The sequence below is a fragment of the Phocoena phocoena genome, chromosome 14, assembly GCF_963924675.1.
Source record: "Phocoena phocoena chromosome 14, mPhoPho1.1, whole genome shotgun sequence".
Taxonomy (NCBI): domain Eukaryota; kingdom Metazoa; phylum Chordata; class Mammalia; order Artiodactyla; family Phocoenidae; genus Phocoena; species Phocoena phocoena.
The window spans coordinates 25,552,893-25,577,436 of NC_089232.1; the positions used below are offsets into that span (position 1 = coordinate 25,552,893).

Consider the following 24,544-nt stretch of genomic DNA (forward strand, 5'->3'; position numbering starts at 1 on the left):
CCTCCTTCTGGCCAGGGTCCAAAAGGAAAGCAAAGTCACAGCGATGTCCTGGGGCCTAGCCCCAAACTAATGGGCCCAAGATAGTGGGCTGAAGGGGTCACAGGGGTTGAGAGGGCAGGGGCAGGAAAAGTCCTGATTCACTGCAAGAGCAATTCTGATCTCTTATGGGAATCAGGCAAAGCCCTGGCCCTGAGCCCATCCAGGCCCAGAAAAGGCAGACAGGGAATTTGAAGTGATCATTCAAAAGCCAAAGAAAACTCAGAGGCCACGACGATCTTCCATGACCATCGACCCCCAGCATCCCAATGGTCATTCCATCCAGTGGTCACTCATGCACTAGTGGTTATTTGCCCAGCCCTAGATGGATGTTTCATCACACGTGGCTAGAGGAGCCCCAGTTAACCGAATGTGGGGTGGGCTCGGGCAAGGATCAAGCAGAAAGGGTGGAGGGAAGCCACCAAAGCCACTGCCCCTCTTGGCCAGGGCCAGGGGCAGCCGCTCATCTTCAGGAGAGGGAGAGGGAGGGTCCTGGCTGTAGCTTGTGGTCCCAGATGGTAGGACTCCCAGGTCCAAGCCCACCTTGTCTCTAGCCAGGAGTTCCCTCTGTCGTTGTCGCTGCTGACGCCGACCAATCAGAAGGAGAGTCAGGGATGCTGCAAAAACTCCCAGGAAGAAGCCTGCCAGTCCAGCCCCCACTATGTGAGCCCGGCTTGGAGCGCCCCGCTGGCTGCCCCATACCAAGCTGTAAGCAGCTACCACACGAGCTGCCCCACCTTCCTGACATTCACAGGCATAAGCACCCATGGCCCCTGGGGATATCACCACTTCTAGCCCATCCCGCCGGGGGGTGAGTGCAGTCACTCCACTGGGCTGGTGCCACACACAGGATGCCCAGGCTGAGCTCGGGGAACATGGTAAGACCACATGTGCAGCTGCAGCCACAGGAACTTCAAACACCACTGGGTGTTCTGCGGAGACAGCAAAAGCACAAAAGGTGGTGAGGCTGTAGGTTGGAGGTGTTAGAGAGAAACGTGGGGTGACACGAGAAATGAGAAGGGGCCACAGTACACCAAGCTGAAAAGGGGATTCCCAAAGAGAGTAAGGCTGCCATAACTTCCAGGATACAAGTTTTAAACTAGGTCCAAAAACATGACTTTCTAGGCCCTTTACATCCACTCTACCCACGTTCCCTAAACCATACAAACCTCCAGGCTCCTTAGGACACAAAGAAGAGACATCCGCTGACTCTATGTCTTGAACCAGCCTATAAAGAAGAGAATACTTGATAAATCCAGTGTCAACACCCCCTCTACCCTCCTCAGTACTGAACATTCACCCACCAATTGCACCTCCCATCATCTCATAAGTCACCTCTAGAATTATCAGTCAACAGTCTCTTCATCACTAAATTTTTCCCCAATACCTCTCATACTCATGACATTTGCCGTGCCAAATTCTACAAATATTTCTAGCAGACTACAGAGAATTAAATTTGCACTAGGTCTGTCAGAAAGATGTTTGGTGGGGTACTTTGAAAGAAACACAAGAACCTTCCAAGAAGTATAGCTGGTGGTCCACAACCACAAGATTTCTCTGGAAATCTCTGTTAAAAAATTTCTCTGTTAAGAGAAAGAGAAAACTTCTTTTCTATCAGAGCTAATCAAAATTCTGTGAGGGTCCGTGAGATGACTTTCCGTTTCGCAAAACACCTCAGCTAAAGATACATCTGTGGTTGTCACCAGCACTTGGTACTGAATACAATGAGAATGAAATCACCTAGAGAGTGCATGAAAGTGTAAAGAGAAGGACTGAACCCTGAGGAATATCAACATCCAGAAGCTGGATGGAAAAGGAACCAGTAAGGGAGACAGACTGGAGAGTGAGGTAGGGAGAAAAACCAGGAGAATGCAGAGTCATAGAAGGCAACAGGATAGAGTTTTTCAAGGAAGGAAGGAGGGGAGTTGTCAACTGTGAAAACACTTCTAAGAGCACTTGTGAAATGAAAACTGAGGGACTTCCCTGGCAGTCCAGTGGTTACGACTCCACGCTTCCAATGCAGGGGGTGCGGGTTCGATCCCTGGTCAGGGAAGTATGATCCCACATGCCGCGTGGTGCGGCCAAAAAACAAAGAAAATGAAAACTGAGAAGCGTATGGCAACATGGAAAACAACCACGCAGTCAGGGCAGGTCCAGCAGGGAGGCAGGGACATTGATGAGGACAGAGAGATGGTTAGTATGGACTGACAGATGGACACACAAGTGACACTAAGAAACACAGAGAGAGAGAGAGAGAGAGAGAGAGAGAGGGCAGCATTAACCCATGAGAAACAGACACAGACATATGGATAGGCCAGAGCCTGGGGACATCAGGCAAGGAACCAGTGCCACCACCCTCACCCTTCATGCTCTCCAGTGTGGGCCACACACGCAGCTAGCCGAACGCTCCAGGCACAGACAGGGTCTCGGGCCAGAATGCACTCTGAGCAGCTCTGTAGACGGCCACAGTTGGTTGTGTTCACTTGTGTCACCTCAGTACGGGAGCCAACCAGGAGCCAGCTCTACAGAAAGGGAGTGAGGAAGAGAAACACACTGGATCTCCCAGACTTCAATGTCATAGATTGGCTCTGGACTCAGATATCTCCCCACCAGACTCGCCAAAATCTACAGCTCACTTGATACAATTTCATATTCTCAACTGGCTGTGGCTCTGGGAATAAGGCCAGATCCTCAAGAACACTGAGCTGGGCTCCAATCTGCACTGCTCGGTGGAGGTGTCCATCCTCTAGGAAGCAAGCAAGGGGCAAGACATAATAACATAACTGTACCTGTGCCTGGGACTCTGACACCTGTATGCATGGGACCCTCTCTATGGCGACAACCTGTGTGCACTGGATGGGCAACTTGCTTGGCTATTAAACATACCTGTCCCCAGATAGAGCACATCATACTCTTTCCCTGAGAGGCTGGGCACCCTGTGGGCCACGACTCTGAGGTAGGTTGTATCTGTGGTGACCAGCAGGGGATGGCCATCAGCTGGAAACACTGGCTTGTCCATGAGTGGGTGGTCCCGGATGAAGGTGAGCACACGGTCAGGAAGGAAGAGTGACGAGCCAAACTGCTGGAGCTTCATGTTGTTGGTGATGCACTAAAGGAAACACAGGATGAGTGATAAAGCTTCCCAGGGGCCAGGAAGTGTCTGGGATGCTTAGTTGGGCTCTTGTCCTAATGGGGCAATTCAGGCGTGAGGTGAAGAACTGCCCCAGCCCCCTCACCTCTCCAGGTCTGGGCTGGGGTACATCATTGTCCATGACAGGCAGTCCCCTGTTGCAGTCATGTTTAAGCTCTCTGAAGGGACCATTCAGCACTGTCCGAATGTCTTGTGGTCGGAAGGAACAGACAGCAGAGATGGCAGCCCCTTCCCTGGAAGAGTCACAGGTTGGAGCTGGATATTTAGAGGGAACTAGGGGAGGCAACTCATCCCCTGTCAAATGAGATGACCCATGAGAAACGCACAGGAAGCTATGCAGCCTGCTTCATGGCAGAAGGAGCAGGGCTCCACGGAGAGTCCACCCCCACTGGAGGAGACCGCACTGACCTGCACCAACCCCAGGTATCTCCCACCCTGTAACTCTCCACATCAGGACCCCCTCACCACTGGGAGGAAAAGATGCCATAAAAGATGGGCGTCCCCATTCCATGCTCAGGTCGAAGAATGACCATGTCCTGCAGGACACTGGAGGCCCGGCCATGCTCAGGCCCTGGACACAGAAGGTCAGCCTTCAGAAAGGTCGTCCACCTCTGCTGGAGGGTCTTCCGGCCCCCAAGGTCCCCCTGGGGTGACAAGTACATAGGAAGTTCTCTTTAGAAGACCAACATTAGAGAAGGACTGTGGAGACCAATACAAGTTTCCCCCAGACACAGACAGATAGGGAGACAGATGCATAGAAATGCAAGGACAGAGATACAGAGTAACTGAGAAGGACAATGAGGTATGGGGTGGGCAGGATCACAACAATGATGTTTATTGTGCACTTATAAAGTTCTGCACTACGTGCTTTACATAAGTTACCTCGTTTAGTCCTCAAATCGACACTGCCAGAGTCACACAGGCAGTAAGCAGTGTAGCAGGGACTTGAACCCAGGTCTGTCAACAGTTCCCACCTTTAACCTCTACACTACAGTGTCACACGGGATAATAAGTGGGTAGAAGAGGCCAGAGCCCTTTCGCCACATTCCTCAAGCTCCCAGAAAAGTAGTCACTGCCCATCAAAAGAGAAGAAAGAGGAGAAATACAAGGAGACCAGAGGAAAAGACAGGAGGACAGGCAGAGCAGAAAACAAGATAGACAGTTGGGATCAGGGTCTTACCGCACACACACGGGCCACCCTCGGGACCTTAACGTGTTCGTATGAATCAAAAGCTCGGGAAATCTCCGTAAAGAAGAAGTAGATTTCATCGTCTCCGGCTTCATCCCCCCACTCGGATGGGCTCAAGGCCACTGCTGCAACAAAGGCTGGGGCTGGGGAGACCCATGGCCTCAGATCCCACAGATATAGCCTGGGGCCACCCAGCCTCCACCTACTCTGTCCCCAGAGCAGCACCACCCCCCTCTGCCCTCTCCCCACCGTTAAGCCAGGATGGCAAGATCTCTGTCCGAATCCAGTCCTCAGCACGACCCACAGCCCGGGAGATAATCGGCTCCGTCCCCAGGTAGTTTTTCACAGTGGCAGCGTAGAGGATGCCCCCTGCAGGGTGACAGGGAGGAGGTGGACTGTCAGACTCACTGAGGAAGCTTTCAGAAAGGGTCACAGGCAGGGCAGGGAGCAAAGCAGGGGCAAGAACCCTCAGGGGCTGAGCACACATTAAGTGTCAGGCAATGCTAAGCAGGACATGCATTACCTCACTTAAAATAAACAGAAATAAAGTGCTCCGGGGCAGTAACGGGAACCGGTGTTAAGGAAAAACTGCTGGAATGTTCATGTATATGAAGGAAGAATAGAAGCTATCCCTGTGGAAAGCAAGATTTTTTTTGTTGGTCTGTTTCTTGCTGTTGTCATTTTTAAGGACTTTTCTACCCTATAATTACATGGTAACTTTCCAGGAAGAGGTTTGCTTTGCAGCATGTTCCCATCTTACTTAAGTTCTCCCACTACGGTAAATGTCTGAGGGAACTACTGTTCTTTCTGAGTATTAGGGGGTGTATACTGCCCTGGAACAAGGCACAACTTTAGGGTATACTAGCATCATTTAGGGAATTGATCAAAAGGCAGATTCCTGGGCCTCGGGCCCAGCAATTCTCACTCAGTAGGGTTGGGGGTTGGCCCAAGAGCTACGTTTCAAACAAGCAGTCAGAGTTACTCTGATGTGGGTGATTCAAGACCTCACTTTGAGAAACACCAACCTAGGGGATTTCTGGATATTTCACAGCCAGCCAGAGGAAACAACGAGGAATCAGATCCTCCCTCCTGGTTCAGTGGAGGTGCAGAGGTGCTCTAGGAATGGTGGGGATTGGAAAAGAGAGAAATCAGAGGCATTCTGGGAAGGAAGGGGAGGTGCAGTTCTGTGGGCTGAATGTGAAAGAACTATAGCCACTCTGAGCAACACTGCCAAGGGCTCAGACATGAGTGGAGACAATGACTCAGGGAACAAGAAGGTCACAAATCCCCGGTGGAGTCTTGAGTATCACAGGGACTCTGGAGAGAACAGAGAAGCATTCCTTCACCACCTACTACGTAAGAGGCACTGCGCTGGGTGCTAAGCACATCACTGTCCCCCCCAAGAATTCCCATTTGAGTCCAGAAGACAAACGCAATCAGATACCAAGAGGCGTGGACTCACAGATGTGTGTAGAGCACAGAGGAGGACCCAGCCACATCTAACTGGGGGAGCAGCAACTCAGAGGTCACATCTGAGCTGGCTCTGAAGAATGAGCAATTTGCCAGGTAGAAGGACTTCGGGGGGAAGACAAGCAAGTGGGGAAGAGGGGAGCCATGTTCAGGGATGTGGGGCACTCCCCATGGCTGGAGCTCCAGCGGGGCACAGGGGCTGCCGGGCAAGTGAGCAGAGATGAGCTAGAGGTGCAGAGATAGGCACCCAATTGTGATGAATCTGCTCTTCCATGCCAGGAAAATGTGGACTTTATCTTAAAGGTGAGGGCAAAACTGCAGAGATTTTCTTGAGGAGGCATGACGTAATTAGTTTTGTTTTTTAGGAAGAAAATGCTAGTTATGCCTTCACACAGTCCTGGCAAGAACAAAGAAGGACTAAGGCACTGGTAGAGGAAAGAAAGGGGCTGGATTTGGGAGATATTTCTGAGGTAGAGCCCATTAACAAGATGTGAACATCAGTTGAATATGAGATGTGAAAGAATGGAGTAAAATAACGTCTCTCAGGTTTCCACTTATAAGATGGATAACAGTAGATTATGATATTATGAACCAAGCAAGGAAATGACATAAGGCTCGTAAAGAAGGTGGCTGGAGAGGAGGTGAGTTCAGTTGTTGGACCCACTAAGGTTGACGCACCTTTGGGACATCTGGTTGGAGTCACTGGAAGGCAATCGAACAGAAGGGTGTGGACAATAGGGCCAGAGTCAGGAAACCTAGGAGTCATGCTTAAGTTACCACAGGAATGTGAAAGCCAGGGAGAAAAGGAAAGCGAGAGAGAGCCCTGGGGCACCATCATTTGAAGGCAACTCAGAAGAGCACTGACTCAGAAGAGTCAGAAGCTGGAGAAGCAAGCAAGGCTGGAGTGCTGGAGGCTGGTGCCCAGAAACCCCAGCAAGAGTCGCGGGGTCATGTGCACTGAGGGAGGCAGCGGAGGGCGGGGCCACCTTGAGGGAAGCACTACGTAACCACGAACACTTAAAAACACTTAATGCAAAGCAAGAAAAGGGTCAGGAGCCCTCTGAGGGCAAGAGTAAAGAATCAGAAACCCCCTTCCTTACTGGGTGGGAGGGAAGACTGTACTATCACTCGAGTTTGTGAAAAGAATCCAAGCACTTTGGAGTCAGGAAGGCTTGGGTTTGAACCCTGAATACTTATTAGTAGTATGATCTTAGGCAATTACCCTTCCTAAGCCTCAGGTTCCTCAAGTGGAGAATGAGGATAATACCACCTTCCACCCAGAGCAGTGCTGAGGGTTAAATGAGATAAAAAGAGAGCCCCAGGTAGGGCCTGGCGCACGGCTGGCATTCAATATGTGTTAGGAACCTCAGGGGGCCATATGCTTGATTTGTTGCCATAAGGTAGGGGGGCCACAACTATAAAATGGCATCCCATTCCCTTCCAGAGTATTTCATGAGGGAGAAAATCAGATTTGGGGCAAAGGTTCTGGCAGCTAATGGAGCAGCAAATAAGCCAATCCTCAGTAGTTCCAGGGGGAAAAACATGACACAGAAGCCAGAATTAGAATAAAAATTTTCCTAAAAGCATTATACACGAAACACCCTAAAACTGAAACTATTGACAGAAGCTGTGTCATGGATACCCTGAGAATGGGGGAGATGTGGTAGAAGAGACAGTTATGAATATTTTGGAAGCATGACTTGATGTGTTTGAGGGGGAACACTCATAAATATTCTGGAAACGGTAAAGGACCACAGACAGCAATGCAAGGACCCAGTGGTGGACGGAGGTGAAGTCCCAAAACTTTCTAAGGGCTTAAATGGGGGCAGTCAGCAACTCCGGAGCCTAGGACTGCTGAAGAGCACACTCACTCAGCGGAGAGAGCGGAGGGTCACAAAGGGATAGCAGGAGGGATCAGACACTTTGGGAGGGAGTAGCAGGGCTCCAGGTGTTCCATGAGTACTAAGGGGCTTACAACACAATCTTCACACACACACGGAGGAAAAGGAACAACAGCCATCACAATTACGAGGGCAGAAGTCCACAGGAGGACACAAGATCACCACATGCCCTGAATTTTCCAGAACAGTCAATTTCAAATATTCTGTTGCACTGTTCATATAATAAAATATCCCTGTATGTGCAGTTGTTTGGCAAGTTATTACTGACTAGATCAAGCTAGCAAACATGAAAACATACATCTGCTATTGGCAAAAGATGATATGCCGAAGAGAGCGATGCCCACAGTGTTTAGTGAACAAGGTGGTTAGAAAAAAAACACATGGTATAATTCAACCCTATTTTTAAAAAATATGTATATATGTCTGTAGGCACAGGAAAGATTGAAGGAGCTACAACTGGACAGTGTTACTGATGTTTGTTTCTGACTAATGAAATTACAAGTGATTTTTATTTTCTTCTCTCTACTTTTCTGTATTCACTGAACATTTTTTGTAGTTAGCACCTTTTACTTTTATAACCCCAAAAATTAAGATACTGTCATTTTGGAAATATGAGGAAAAACAAGATTGAAAGCCACAAAGAGGAAGAATCACAGCCAAAGAAAAATGACAATTATGTGCAGAAATAGATCTCTACTTGCTCAGATGTAAAGCCTGAGAACATAGACCTCCCAGATATGTTAGCAACCCAACACTGACAGACTAGGATATAAGCCATGGCAGTGAATATTTCACTACACCCTGAAGGGGTTCAAATTTTCACTCTGGTATCAAAATGCTCACTTTTAAAGAAGGTTTATAATAGGAATTATCACTCATTATCTTTAAAAAGAGGGTTTTAAACATGCCCTAGCCTGCCTTCTTCCACTCTCTTTTCTTCTCATGGTCAGAGCTTTGCAGGATAGACAGCTCCTGACCTAATATTCTCTATTTCCTTATCTAAAGTTTATGCCAGCTGGATACCTTTTTTTTTCTTTTTTCTTTTTAAACAGCCTATTATCAGGACATAATTACAGATCATTGGAGATGCAGTGTTTACCATTTCCTCTCCTGGCATATAGGATTTCTATAACTGTCTTGTTTCGATGTGTGAATGCCGTCTTGGGGTACACACTCACAGATTTAAGAGATAAGCTTGACCGCAAAATGCTGGCAGCACCCAGCGCACCTGGAACACATACAGGGCTCCTTGGCAGATGCAGTAATCACAAGATGCAATGAGACCAAAAGGAGACGAGAAAAACATGAGACGGGTTCCCAAAGAGAAAGCAAAAGCTCCCTTCTTCTGCTCTTCTTTATAAGAGCCCTATTTATTATTGAATGTGATAGGGAGGACCAGAGATGACAAATCACGGCCTCTAGCTTGGGTACCTTGGTGGGTAATGGCACTATGCACTCAGAGAAGGGGACACTGGTCGAGGAGAAGGTTTGGGGGAGGTGAGTGAAGATGATGAGCTCAGTTTGGGACATGCTGACTTTGAGATTCCTGTGGGACATCTAAGTGGAGATGTCTGGAAGGCAGCTGGATATGTGGTCTGTAGCTCCAGATAATGTATGGGAGGCAGCAGAATCTGGTAGAAACAGAATCCATGGGGCTAGTTTTGGGAGATCTGGAAGGCATCAGATTTGGGAGACATCAGAATGCAGTGCAAACAGAATCCATGGAGCTGGCTGAGATCATAATTACAAAGAATGCAAGAGAAAAGGATCTTAGGTGGAAGTCTAAGGAACATTTAAAGGATGAGCAGAAGACAAAGATGCTGCAAAGAAGACTGAGAAGGAATTGCAGATGTTCTTAGGCTAATGTGAACATTACTGTCAAAATATTTGCATTTTTCTGAATTGGAATAGTGCAAATAGAGACACTGAGATCATATTTGTTAATTTTATCTCAGTGGAGTACAGATAAATGTCAAATTTGAAGACAAGGTATCTGAGACCTTTTCCTAAAGAAATACAAGTGCCAATAAACACATGAAAAGCTGTTCGACCTCACTAATAGAAATGTAAATCAAAAACATCAAATTGGACTCTGGAGAAAGTCACTGTTTTATGTTTATTAACTATATTTTGGGGGCTAACTGGCTGTAATGAAACAGGCCCTCTCATCACTGCTGGTAGGACTCACTGGAGAGAAATTTGGCCAAATCCATCAAGTACTATAAAAATCTTTTATATCCTTTGGCCCAGCAACCCTACTTTTTTGATTGACTCATGCAATTAATTAGATTCATGTAAAGGATTTACATAAAAATTTATGTAAAAGAATTCCTTATGCAGCATTATTTATAAAAGCAATAATTTATTTTAAAATCTGACTGTATAATTATATGGGAATAATTAAGTAAGTGTGCTACATTCATATGATTAAAAAGTATACAATCACTAAAAATCAAGTTTTGAATAATTAAACAAATTCTATGATGAGAAAATGTTCAGTATACAATAAGTGAAATATGCATGACAATTCCAATTTATTATAAATATGCACACATGCGCGCGCGTGCACACACACACACACACACACACAGAGTATGAGAAAATACTCCGAAATAATAATAGTGGTTACCTGATGATGACTGAATTACAATAAACTTTTCACTTTCTTCTTTATACATTTCTATATTTTCTCAATTTTCCACAATGCACACTGCAATTTTTATAATTTAAAATAAGAAATACTCCTGCCATTATATTCTAATATTTTCATTACTAAAAGCTCTTTTCTTTCAAAATATGTCTATTATCCTTAAGGACATTTGTATAGCTCCTAACTGGGAATTTTGGTTCTAATTCTTAAATAATATTGCCACTGTCTTCTATACTGCTATTTTCAAAACAAGTGCCAGTAGGACACAATGGATCAACATTAAAAGTTCCAACTAGGGCGCCCCTGGTGGCGCAGTGGTTGAGAGTCCGCCTGCCGATGCAGGCGACACGGGTTCGTGCCCCGGTCCGGGAAGATCCCACATGCCGCGGAGCGGCTAGGCCCGTGAGCCATGGCCGCTGAGCCTGCACGTCCGGAGCCTGTGCTCCGCAACGGGAGAGGCCACAACAGTGAAAGGCCCACGTACCACAAAAAAAAAAAAAAAAAAAAATTCCAACTAAATATTGGCATTATGTCAGACCAAGAAAAACTTTAAATTATAACCCTATAAAGAACTTCAGAGGAAAACTTATAATATTGATATTGACTATGACTTGGATCTGAGACAGAAAAAGCCATGGAGGTTCTATGTCTTGAGCTAGCCATTCTAAACTGTTAGAAAGTGATTTCTGACACCTCCATCAATTATCAGCTGAAAGGCAACACTAAATTTCATTTACCTGGGGGAAAAAAAGACTTAACCTGTTTGAAAATGTTCTTTGTTATACAATTATCTTATCTATGAAATTTGTATTCTTAAACAAATGCTGTGTTCCACTTGCTGAGAGAACACAGAGAAATTACACACAGATGGTTAAATGTACTTAAAGATACAGCTTAAAACAAAGTATTTTAATTATTTCAGATTGTTGCAATTGAGAAGTCATTTTGTTGATAAACAATTATGTAGAATCAAGAGACATTCATAACTGCTAAACCTGTGAAATCTTTCTTAATGATCTTAATGACTGGTTCAGCGTTTTGCCAAAGATGCTTGATATAAAGCTAAGAAAAACAAACTATTGACTAAACTTTTATTCAAATATGTATGCGTATAAACAAGGTCTCACTGACTTCAACTGTAGATGAATGATAAAAATGACAACTCAAATATCATATTTACTAGATATATACTTTATGTTCATTTTCAAAAACTTGTTATTTCATTACGTTTCAGAAAAGGTAAGTCATTAACTGAATGACTAAGAGTGACTTTTTAATATATAAATTTATTTATTTTATTTATATTTATTTTTGGCTGCATTGGGTCTTCGTTGCTGCGTGCGGGATTCCTCTAGTTGCGGCAAGCGAGGGCTACTCTTCGTTGTGGTGTAAGGGCTTCTCATTGCGGTGGCTTCTCTTGTTGAGGAGCACAGGCTCTAAGTGCACAGGCTTCAGCAGTTGTGGCTTGTGGGCTCTAGGGCTCAGTAGTTGTGGTGCACAGGCTTAGTTGCTCCGCAGCATGTGGGATCTTCCCAGACCAGGGCTCGAACCCACGTCCCCTGCATTGGCAGGCAGATTCTTGACCACTGTGCCACCAGTGAAGCCCAAGAGTGATTTAATTTGTGCAGCTTTTAAGACTTTTCCTACAAATAAAGTCATGCATAAGAAAAGAGTTTAGCGTCCAGTGGTTGAGGCTTTGTCTTCCAATGCAGGGGGTGCGGTTTGATCCCTGGTCAGGGAGCTAGGATCCCACATGCCTCGCGGCCAAAAGGCCAAAGCATAAAACTGAAAGCAATACTGTAATAAATTCAATAAAGACTTTAAACATGGTCCATAACAACAACAACAAAGTTTAAGGTTAGATCTTATATCCCAACTTTTGTTTTTCATAAAATATTGTGCAATATTTAAATTAAAATTTATATTGTCCAATATTTTATAATAAGGTTCGTAGCAACTTTAATGAAGGAAGAAAAAAACAGTGTGGTAAATGATGCTAAGTCAACTGAATAGTTAGTTGGGAAAAATCAATTTTGATTCCCTTCTCATGCCATTTGTCAAAATAAGTTTCAAATAAATCAGAGTTAAAATGTTTGGGAAAAAAATTTTAAGAAGGAAAATTTTATCTGCTCTCTAACTGAAGGATTTAGCTTAAAAAATATAATCACAAAGGAAAAGGTGTAGATTGGAATACTAATATCCTACCTGATAATTGGCCCAAGAACATAAGCAGAGGATTGACCAAAGCAGAAATAAAAATAAGTACTAAAACATGAAAAATGTTCAACTTCACTAATATTCAAAAAAATACAAATTAAAACAAGGTGCTGGGACTTCCCTGGTGATCCACTGGTTAAGAATCCACCTTCCAATGTAGGGGAAGCGGGTTCGATCCCTGGTCGGGGAACTAAGATCCCACGTGCCACGGGGCAACTAAGCCCGCACGCTGCAACTACTGAGTCCATGCACTCTAGAGCCTGTGCATCACAAGTAGAGTGAAGCCTGCAGCCACAACGAAGAGCCTGCATGTCACAACTAAGACCTGACACAGCCAAATAAATAAATATTTTTTAAAGGTGCTATTTCCAGCCTTGAATCAGCACACACACACAAAAAAATGTTTAATGACAAGAAAACAGTGTGGTGAAATTTATGTGAAAAACCTCTCATTTACTGCTGATGTAGGGTGTAAATTGGTATACCCTTTCTAAAAACTCAATTAGCAACAGATAATGAGCTGTAAAATATTCACATCCTTTAATATAGTAATCCATTTCCAGGAGTCTTAAGAAGACAACCTAAAATGAGGATAAAAATTTACGTGCAAAAATGTTCATTACAGTATTAGAGACAATAGCAAAAACTTTGAAGTGAACTAAATAAACTTGAAAATAAATTTACATAAATAATTTGGAATTCTTAAATTATGGTATGCTCACAGGTTGAGTAGCATAATGTCATTAAAATTTTTCTTCACAAAGAATTTTTAAATTATATAGAAATGCCTATGATATAAAGTCACATGACAAATATTCAAAATTATATCCATGTAGCATGACATTTAGAAGTTTCATAAAACACACACATAAAATTTCTGTTCACCTGCTTGTTTTATACTCTCATGAAGAAAATCGTTGGGTTCTCACTGAATTTGGAGAGTGCATGTGGAGCAGTCTAACCTAAAATACAGGCTATGTGGCACACAAACAGTTCACTTTGTGGCTACCAAAGAATTAGTCAATCATTCTCCAGAAAAGATTCAGGCATAATCTGTGATAGAACCATTGAACACTTGAGCAACTCTATATGTATATATAGTTTGTTTGAAGGAAGTAACAGAAGGAATTTCTTTAATAGTCATTACTGATTTTTCTGAGCAACAAAGGACTGGCCAGCCAAATATATGCGCATGAGTATATATGCATGTGGACACACACATTGAAAAGGCTAGAAAGAAATATCCTAAAATACTAGCAGTGGTTTTCAGAGTAGGAATACTCTAAAACTGTGCTAATATGGTAGTCACTAGGTATGAATGGCTATTTATATTTAAATTAAAATTACATGAAATTTAATATTCTCCCCTTCAGTCACACCAGTCACATTTCAAGGGCTCAATAGCCACATGTAACCGGTGGCTACCGTATTAGACATTGAAGATACAGAACAATTCCATCATCACACAAAGTTCTTTTGGACTATGCTGTTCTAAAAGATTTCTTATGTTCTTCTTTATACTTTTTGCAAATTTATTATAATATGCATTGCAGTAGATTCCTCTTAAAAACAGGAAAAAATGACTAACAGAGATGAGGTTAACAGAGGAAATGTTCACAGTCTACTGTGAACAGTGACATATTCTCTAGAGAAAAGCAAGAGAAATGATACTCTGTGGGTAAAAGCAGAACACAAGCACTCTGGGAAGAACAGGAAAGGCCAGAAAGAGATGTGGGAATAATAGACATTCTGATGAAAGTAAAGAAAGGACACAGAAATTCCAACAGCAGGGCGGGGAAGGAGGCAATTACAGCAAGAAGTCACAGGTTCTTATCTCTCCCCACTCACCAGCCATTACAGCTGCTGACCGCTGAGCTGGCTCAAAAGGACATTTCCCCCGGCCACTCTCAGGTCTTTCAACCTGCTGGAAACTGGACACATCCTACAGACCAGAAGGGGGCAATTGGTTTAGAGGTCATGGGGAAGTCCATGGTGAGAATTACAAAAGATGGTCAGATGAAGAAAAATCCCAATTCCCATTCATCTCCCATTCCCCCACTACCATCCCCATATTCCCCGTCTGCTATTCCTGATTCCACCACTCATTCCTGCATTTCCTACCTCTGCCATCCCTCTTTTCATCAGTTTATTCCTCTTCCCTCAATTCCCCTAGTTCCCAACACCCACATGCTCTGATGAAGGAACACCTAGGATGGCACTAGAAGACACCAAGAGGCTGAAAGGCAGACCTTTCCTCTGAAATGCTGCTGAACTGCCAGCTTTGCAACTGGCTGGAGAACGTGCTACAGGATAAGGAGGACCAGGGAAGAAAGCTGAGGGCTGGAGCACTTAGGAAGGGTAAAGAAAAGTACAGGCTGATATAGGACCATCTGAAGCCCAGGGGTCTAGAGAGAAGGGCCATCCTTCACCTAATCCCACCCCACGAATAAAAGACTGAACCAGAGTCAAGGATACACAGAAGGAGGGAAGGGAATCTACAAAGTCAGTGAAGAACTGAAGCTGAGGTCAGAATCTGAGAATTTGGTAAGTGTCTTCCTCATCCAGGGACTCCAGAGGGACTAACCTGGGGTGCGGGGGTGGGCAAGAGGTGTAAGAGTTCCACAGAGCCAGCCAGACATTACCTTAGCTGAGCATCCAGCACTAAGAGAGGCTTCAAGATAACATCTAAAAATGAAAATCACAGATGATTTCAACCTGGACTGACAGGGAAGTTAACTATGGCCAGTTAGGAATCAGTTATGACACGAAGTACCAGGCATGATATCTCTAGTTCACAAACTAGGATGGACATATGGTGTTGCTGGAGCCTATTGCTGTGATGGTAATTGGAGAACCAACATAGATCTACGTCCCCTGAGCATAAGTGTACCACTGGCCCATTCTGACTGCTCACTTATTTCCTGTAGTTGGCAAACAGGGTTTCATTTTACTGAGAGAGCCTTGAAGTAGACCTGTTAAAATGAGATGTGATCTGATGTCCCCTCAAAGGGAATACTGGGTCAAGAATCTTCCAGAATGGAGGACCCCACAGAAACATAATCATCTGCCCTGTGTGGTGGTGGGCACATTGTAGCCAGAGGAGAAAGATGACAGTTCAGTGAGAGATTACCAAGATATTTGGGTGCTCTGAACATGGGGTTATTACCTGCTGCTGTGGCCTGTCTTATCGCCTCCTTTTCTCCACACTGCCTCGCCTTGCCCCCAATTTACTCTCTATACCCACCCCAGATTAATATTCCTAGACTATTATTCACTGACTTAATAAATGTTTGAGCCACAGAATGACAAAAATGGCTCACCATTGCCTCTTTATCCCAAACTACTACTTCTTCTAACCAAACATGGATCACCTGTTATTCCTAGAAAACAAATTATGCCTGAAACCATTCCGTTACATTTCACCAAGGACTTATAAAGGATGAGCCTTTTCTCAGTTCTCATTCTCTTTGATCTTTTCGCACCATTAGATACTTTTGATTCACTCTCCTCCTTGAAATAATCTACTTCTTGACTCTTGAAATTCTACCCTCCTGGAGCCCCTCCTCCCATCTGTTGTTTCTCTGTCTCCTTTGGTTGTTTCTCTTCTCCTTTCCAGCCTCTAACCATGTAGCCTTAGTCTTTCTCACATATACTTTAAAGATCTCATTAATTTTCACATTTCTGCCCAGACTTTCTATGCAAATCATTCCCCAAACTCTCTAAAGCCTGATGTCTTCCAAACTCTAGTCCATGTTTGCACTTGACTGCTGGACTTCCTTTCCTCACAGAGATGATCTATTAAAACTGAACATGGGGCTTCCCTGGTGGCGCAGTGGTTGGGAGTCCGCCTGCCGATGCAGGGGACGCGGGTTCGTGCCCCGGTCCGGGAAGATCCCACATGCCGCGGAGCGGCTGAGCCCGTGAGCCATGGCTGCTGAGCCTGCGCATCCAGAGCTTGTGCTCCGCAACAGGAGAGGCCACAAAAGTGAGAGGCCCGCATACCGGTTAAAAAAAAAAAAACAAAACTGTACATGTTGAAACTCGTCCTCTTCCAGTTTCCCCAAATGGCATCATCACGTTATCTAGGTTTATAGCCTTTGAGCAAGGGAGCCGATTAACTACATAGGTTATGATTACTGTACGGTCAAAGTGACATTTAATTAGGGTCTGAAAGGATAAGACCACACCACCACATTATCTGAATGTTGAGATTCTTCATTATATCATTGTGTCAGCACAGTCCTATCAGCATGAGTTGTAGTGAAGGCAAGTCCCTCAAGTTGAAAGCCAGAGCTATGTAGGCAAGCTCTCACTGAGCTGTGGGGTTAGAACCCATCCTTTGACTTTGGCCAAGAAGAGTGCAAGGCATATAAAGGACCTTTCCTAAGAGATTGGGGGTGAGGGGTAGCGGGAGGTGGTCCTTGTTAACATGAAACAAATCAAATGTCACAAGAAACTGAAGCCAGCTAAGGTCTTCTTCTAGGGTGCAGGCTGGACTAGAGGGACAAGGTAGCAGAGCACAGCCAGACAAACCTGGGTTTGAATCTTGGCTGTGCCGCGGCCAGCTATATATCTCAGACTTTTACCTAACTTTTCAGAACTTCTGTTTCACTCCTGTAGATTGGGAATAAATACTTTCATGATGTGTCATCACTATCATAATAAATAAATATCATGATATGGTGATAAGAATTAAACTCAATTGTGAATGTAAAGTATCAAGCACCAAGCCTGCAACAGAGTAGACACTCAATTGAATGGGAAGTCTTCTCATTGTTGTTGTTGCTGTTGTTATAAGTCTAACATTTTTTTCTGTTAACTGCTGGAGCTCCCGCAGAAAAACAAATTAAAATATTTTCCCCCAATGTCTGATGAGCTGTCACTGAAGGGCAACACTCCACATTGCTGGAACTGGTAGGTCCTATGCTTAAACTTCCTTTTGTGAGAACCTTCATTTCTCTGAGCAATCAACTCTGAGCAAGTTGTTATATCTGGATCAGCTAGTCAAAGTTCTCAGATTGTTACTCACAGTCTCAAAGTCATCAGTCTGGGACATGAGAAGTTCAGCACTAAGGATAAGGCGAGGACTTGCTCAAGCAGATGGAGACTGCCAGGTAGCAGGATAAGACAAAGGCAGAAGAGAACATTCAGGAGGTCTAGAGAGCAGTCTCGGGATGTTTAAAGGGTTAACACAGTTGTTAGCTGTACCTTATATTCTCCTACAAACAAGCCTTGATCAAAGGATGGTCCTTCATTTCATGAGCCTGTGGGATAGGAGGGTTCAGAAAAAGAGCTACAAGTCGTAGGAGTGCAGTACACAGGCCCCTGGCTTCGTTCTCGTTTGCTGATATTCCTCAAAAATGGATAGGGGTCCAAGTCACACCATTCCTGACAGGTATGTCCAGAACATTTTCTGTCTAGATACTTATCTAACAACGATTAGGGTCCCACCTCAGAGAGCCAAAGATGAATAGAAGGCCCTGGGGAACTAACTTGGAGTAATCACATCGTCTGTAAACCATGGCTCTGGTATTCACACCCATGGGCTCCCTGATCCTATGTATACTAGGAAAGGACAAATATGTCAATGGCAGTTCCACTGCTACTTCTGTGAGCTTTGTGAGAACTGTAGGGAAACTAGGCCCTCAGCGTTACCTGAAGGAATACAGAGATTTTCACCACCACCCTGAACTGGGAAACCTTCCCAGGATGAGGGAGCTATTCACACCTCAAAAGGGAGTCTATCACCAGCATTATGAAAATAACTCAACATAAACACAACTAACTCCAAGGAGAGCCCAGAGGGACTGACTAAGGCAATCAAGCATATACAATTATAGCATTCTTAAGTCAGAAATATAAGGATGATGTTTAACAAAGAGGTTTGGAGCTACACACTGACTAGATCCATGTGGCAAGGACCACTGCAGGCTGCAGAAGGATGAAGTCAAGATCTACCATTAAGGATCAGGGTCAGGAAAGGGAGTTGTTGTACTCCCTCCTACCCCTAGCAGAAAGGGATAAAAAGTGTCCAGTGATATGAAGGACATGTGACTCTTCCCAGGGCCTGGTCACAAACGTGTGCAGCCAGAGGAAAAGTAATTGACTACTGGATAACTGATGACAAAAGGTGAGGAGTCAAAACATTAACACGCTTCCTAAGATGTCACCAATCCCAGGGACTTTTGAGGTCATGACCAACCTAGATGTGATTAGGAGTATCCATGTCCCAAGCCTGCCTGGGTGTGAGGTTGGAGATGTTCAGGGCTTTAGCAGCAATGAACAGGACCAAGAAGAAAACATGGTTGACAGAGTGCAAGATTGAGTGCACCTTGAAGGCAAGATCCAGAGTATGGGGCCAACAGGTACTGCATTAATACGCAGTGACCTCAAAAGCTGTGAGAGCAAAGGGTCACAGCCCACACAGAATGAGGTTGACAGCGGAGGGGGAGAAGGTGGTAGAGGACCATCACATGCCATGGGAGGAAGAAACAGGTATGGACAGTGCTGATTAAGAAATGGACCCAGGCTCCCTGGACAAAGCATACACAGGACAAGGAAAACATGAGCTACTGGCCTCTGAAGTTCCTCCCCACAGGCCAGCTGGCATCCTCACTTCCTTCACCATCCCACTAGGTCCCTCTTTTCACTTTATATTCCTTACCTTCTACAGACAACCTCCCTCCCCCTCCCTTTCATACCCTCCTTCAGTGGACAAAGCCTCTACCCTATGAGGACATCCCTCACCCCCAATGCTTATCATGCACAAGGGTTGCCTTAAGCATGACCCCTGTCACAGTCACTCACAGAAGACCCCTCCCATCCTTCCACCCCTGTCACTCACAATAACCCCGCACTTCGGATCAAAAGCGAAGGTGCCACAAATGAGGAGGTGAGAGGCATTGGCAATGGCGAGAATCTGGACAAAATTGTGACATTCTTCCTAAGGGTCAGAGATGGTTAGAGAATCAGAAGCAGCAGGTACAAGGAAAAGTAGTGTTAAGACAGTTATATGCAGGTCTGGGTATGTTGTTAGAGTCCCTGCCTGGGCCCATTGGGATGGGAGCATTGCAGGGGACTGACACAGAGTCAGGGCTGGGCCAAGGCCTCAACTGACATTCAGGCCAGGGCCTGGATTTATACCTACCTCCTTCTTGCCTTTCTTCCTACAGTTCTGTCTGTGGGCCTCAGGCACCATCCAGTCAATCTAAGAAAGGAAGAGTGACCATTTCTCTCAGATTCTCACCCAAATTCCTCCCAAGCCAGGCTAGGTGACACAGTTCTACAACCTCCATCAATTTGGAAACTTCAGAGACAACCCCCCGACCACAGAGCACTGTTTTTCATACTGGAGCTCGCTACCCATTAATGAGTAATGAAATCACTTGTGAAATCTCAACCAACATTATTTTTAATGAAATAGAATATGTCAGAATGTATCACATATAGGAGAGTAGATATTGTTTCAAGAAAGTTTTCTTTCAGTTGGTGTACTATGTCAAAATGTACCATACATTTCTTACTAAGGGGTGGTCAAAAACATTTGAAAGTTATTGCCCTAGAGTAATGTGATTTTAATGATTCCACTGAACCCTGGTCACTGTGGCCTCCTCCCCATAATCATGAACCTCCCTCATAGCCTCCCCAGTCACCATGACCCAACCCCATCACCCTCAGCTGAGACAATAAGGTTGACGACCTACCCTTATTCCTTTTCACCAACATTCCCCGTCCTACCACAACACCCCCCTTCATATGCCATAAAACTAAGGATCTAATCACATGCTCTAGAATCTGAGGTCCTCCCCACTCTCATCTCTCACCCTGCGAGGTCTCTCCCCTGAAAAGGGCAGGGATAAAGCGAAGATGGTGTCCCGGGCGCCGACATAAAGCATATGGGAAGCAGGATCCACAAGAAGAACGGAGTAATTGTATGTCTGAGGGATGGTGAACCGGGTGAGATAGGAGTCAGCCTCTGGCAGGAAGAGAGGGTGAAAGTGAAGAGTGATATCAGCCATCATTTCATAAGGGTTGGGTCCACAAGGGCAAAGCCAAAGGGGCCAATTTTTGTTTTCTTCCAAGTACCATTTATTTAGCAGCCTTAAGGGCAAAAACAAAGCTTTGACAGGCCATCCATTTAATTTCCCCAGGGAAAGATAACTGATGAGGCCAGAGTATTTAGCACACAATAAAGTACGCTTTTTCTATAAAAATAGAACACTTCATTAAAATAGCATAAATATTAAGTCTATTTAATATTTATTTCTATTCATAGCAACATGATACATAATTTGAAAATACCTGTAAAAGGTACAAGTACTTTTCTCTCTAAATTTCCTTTTTTCTTGAATCACTACTTAATAGTAACTCCTTTTTACTTAGAAGGGAAATGTCTCACTCTTTTCACCATCACATTAGGAGATCATCTCCTCTCTCTCCCACCACCCTTGATCTCACCCTAATTCTACCCAAAGAGGTAAGAGAGTGGAGGGGGCAAGAAGAGTATGTGCTTTGGAAATGGATCAGCCCAAGTTTAAATGTGGCTCTTTCACTTACCTGATGTATGATCTTGAATTAGTTACTTGCCCTCTCTGAGCATCACTTTCCTCATCTGTAAACACCACCATCCAGGGTTGTTGAAAATTAAATGAGATAACATATGTGGAAGCATCTGACACATACAGCTCTGCTCTACCTGCTTCATCTGCTCAGCTACCTTCAAGACTAGTAGAATGCCCATGCATTCTTAGATGTGCTGATGTATGGAGCCCCACCCACCCGATCCTCCCACACCCATACTCATGTCTGTGCTGTATCCTGACTACTATCCCATGCTTAGTATAAGTCCCGGATCACCCAACCACCCTTCATATCCCCACCTCTGCCTCGCCTTGTCATATAGACCTCTCTGGATTCCTGGATATGAACCCAGACTGGCAACCTCAACTCCATGTTGTGGCTATTGCTCCAACACAAACTGAAACCCAGGCTCTGACCACAACTTTGTCTACTGGATTCATAGCATCCCTATATGTCACTGGTCTGAAATGACAGAAGTAATGTAGAAGACTCTAAATTACTATTACCCAGTTTTGAGTTTTTCCCAACAGGATGTACTCTTGGCTTCACTGGTTCTGTCTGCCCAAGGTGCTAACACTCACTGCCCACTGAGAAAAACACAAGGTTCATAGCTACACTCATATCCGCCTCAACAAAGAGCCTTTAAAGTGTGAATCACTCCAATGACCACTTTTAACCTTGTGGCATCCCCTGGCTTCTTTCACATCTTTTGAAAGGACATCTCCCTCCTCCTTTTTTCCTTCTGAAGACTTTGAAAATCATTTAAAAAGAATTTTAAATCAACTCATTGAATCGTTTCCCAGCTACTCAATATAGGGAATGGGTAGAGGGAGTAGGGAATGTTGAGGAAGTTAGGAGGGTTATGGTGGATCGGAAAATGGGAGTTGGTGTCAGCGATGAGAGGACTGGTAAGTGAGTTAGGGAAATTAGGGTTGTGAACGGGGCAAAAGGCTCGGAGGAGGTTAGAACTGATGATAACCAAATGAATTTGAGAAGTGGGCAGATGGAAATGCTGAGCTGGTAATCAGAAGGATGGGTGTTTGGAGTAGTATGAAAGACCGATGGGTTTGAGAGCAGGATGGGCGTCAGGCTGGCGTGACGGACACAGGTGCATGTGAGGGAAGAGCGGAATAAGGGAGAGGAAACTTCGAAATACAGGGTTTCCGGCAACCCCCATTCCCCTCCCTGGGCCTCAGGGTCTGCGTCTGCACGGTGAGGGGCTGTTGCCTTAATAAGGGGCCGCGGGAGCCTCCTGGGCTGGTCGTAGTAGCCGAGTCGCCCGGCTCGCTGGAGCAGCACCAAGCGGGGGTCCCGCTCGCAACCGGGCGGGGCTTGGGCGTCGCGGGACGCAGTGGGCTGAGCTGTGGGGGCCCGGGTGCGGCTTCCCGGGTGGGGAGGGCAAGTGGGTCCGGGTACCTGAAGGCGGGGTCTGGGCGCGGCGCGAAGGAATAAGGGCGAGGGCGCACGCGCCTTACCGGAGATAGGAAGCGAGATCCTGGGCACCGAAGGGGGGACGCGGCCACACACCGGGCCGCTTAGCACTTCCAGCAGCAGCAGCAGTAGGGGTAAGGGCGAGGCCGGGGACGGCCCCGGGCGCGGGCGGGGCCGCGCAACAGAGGCCGGCATTTTTGCCACCGCCTGGCCGCCGGGGTGTGGCGCGCCCCTCAGCCTCCTCGGAGCCTCGGCGCCACCAGCTTCGGTCCCACTCTGCTCTCCTCGGTGCGGCTGGGCCTGCGGCGGCGGGTTAGAGCCCAACCTGGCTCCACCCCTTCAAGAAGGGACCAATGATGGGACTGATTTTCTCCTCAGCCGTAGGGGTTGCGTGGAGGTCGGACTAAGGAGAGAAAAAGCCCAGGCCAGAGAGAGAGGGAGCTAGACCCAGGGGTAGGTGGGGCGTTCTACCTCGAAAATGGGCTGGACGTGTCACTCCAGGACCCTGAGTGACAGGTTTGCAAAGGTCGCTCCAAAAACTCCAATTTGCATGTCTTGGCTATTGTAAACAGTGCTATGAACATTGGGGTGCATTATCTTTTCAAATTAGAGGGTTTTTCTGCGTATATACCCAAGAGTGTGATTGCAGGATCATATGGTAGGTGTATTTTTAGTTTTTTAAGGAACCTCCATACTATTCTCTATAGTGGCTGCACCAACTTACATTCTAACCAACAGTGCAAGAGGGTTCCCTTTTCTCCAAACTCTCTCCAGCATTTATTGTTTGTAGATTTTTTGATGATGGCCATTCTGACTGGTGTGAGGTGATACCTCATTGTAGTTATTTGCATTTCTCTAATAATTAGTGGTGTTGAGCATCTTGTCACGTGCCTGTTGGCCATCTGTATGTCTTCTTTGGAGAAATGTCTGTTTAGGTCTTCTGCCCATTTTTTATTGGGTGTTTGTTTTCTTGATATTGAACTGTTTGTATATTTGGGAAATTAAGCTCTTGTTGCTTGCATTGTTAGCAAACATTTTCTCCTATTCCGTAGGTTGTCTCTTCATTTTGTTTATGGTTTCCTTCACTGTGCAAAAGCTTATAAGTATGATTAGACTTTAGTGGGGTCTTCAAGGAATCAAGTCATACTCCCCCATGTATGGAACAGTCCTTGGCACATTTTCCAATGAATGCTACTTCAGATGGATAAAACAACTTATAGAGAGACATAGAGAAATTTATTGTAGCTAGGAGCAATGGATGGTGCGGAGTTAGGAAGCATATTGTTGGAGGTGATGTCAGTTATAATAGACCTTGTAACCAAAAGGAAACACAGTTTTTAAGTCAAAGGATGGCATGACCAAATATATTTTTTAAAGATATTTCCAACATAAGTGTCTAATCTGGAGATTAGAGACAAGAATATAAATTTGGACTATGTATGAAAGAAGACCTGTTGAGAAGCTATCCTTTATATTGAAACACAGGAAGTCTGTTGGACATTAGATTACAATACCTGGGACACCTGGGTTAAATATTTCTGGTTTTACAATGAGGAGCAGTTGAGGGGAGAAGAGTGGTTATGAGACTAGAACATAAGCAAGTAACTCTTTTCCTATTGGTTCTAACCTATCCTGAACCACTCATTGGTAAGCTGACCTCTTCCCCAACCTAAAAAACAAATAACTTGAGAGGAGTAAAGAAACAATAATCAAGACGGAAACAGGAGAAAGTGCTTGCCCATTTCTGGTTTGGTACTAGCATTATCTTTTCCTCTCCTGTGGGCTAATTCAGAGAAGAATTCTCATTCAACCAGATAGAGTTGAAGACCCAGACCAGATAACTGATGAGGAACATGAGGCTCCTATCCCTACTGGATTTTGTCAGAGGTACTATAGGAATCAACAGCAAGTAAATGAAA

The 24,544-nt window shown here is 45.1% G+C and overlaps 1 protein-coding gene across 3 annotated transcripts; it reads right to left on the reverse strand.

Moving 5' to 3' along the window:
• Window positions 1–357: 357 nt before the first annotated feature.
• On the reverse strand, window positions 358–22,820 carry SEMA4F (ssemaphorin 4F). Of its 3 annotated transcripts, XM_065891201.1 has the most exons (14): window positions 22,670–22,820; window positions 20,438–20,589; window positions 19,762–19,821; window positions 19,459–19,557; window positions 14,463–14,556; window positions 4,626–4,745; window positions 4,368–4,519; window positions 3,653–3,831; window positions 3,273–3,420; window positions 2,923–3,145; window positions 2,673–2,782; window positions 2,398–2,558; window positions 1,206–1,264; window positions 358–968 (listed from the first exon to the last, which is right to left on the reverse strand). In XM_065891201.1, the coding sequence occupies exons 1-14, from the start codon at window positions 22,818–22,820 to the stop codon at window positions 358–360; spliced, it is 2,319 nt and encodes a 772-aa protein (XP_065747273.1). The 3 variants fall into 3 exon arrangements, with proteins under 3 accessions (XP_065747273.1, XP_065747274.1, XP_065747275.1); XM_065891202.1 differs by lacking the exon at window positions 19,459–19,557; XM_065891203.1 differs by lacking the exons at window positions 4,368–4,519; window positions 4,626–4,745; window positions 14,463–14,556; window positions 19,459–19,557.
• Between the last annotated feature and the right edge of the window lie 1,724 nt (window positions 22,821–24,544).

Bases quoted from the DNA above. Each gene is read 5' to 3' on its own strand.
- SEMA4F (XM_065891201.1), bottom strand. From the start codon at position 22,820: ATGCCGGCCTCTGTTGCGCGGCCCCGCCCGCGCCCGGGGCCGTCCCCG. The intron at 3,421-3,652 runs GTGAGGGGGTCC...TGACTCTTCCAG, and splicing joins GGCATCTTTTCCTCCCAGTG to GGAAGGGGCTGCCATCTCTG. The intron at 2,783-2,922 runs GTATGTTTAATA...CTTGCTTCCTAG, and splicing joins TGTGCTCTATCTGGGGACAG to AGGATGGACACCTCCACCGA.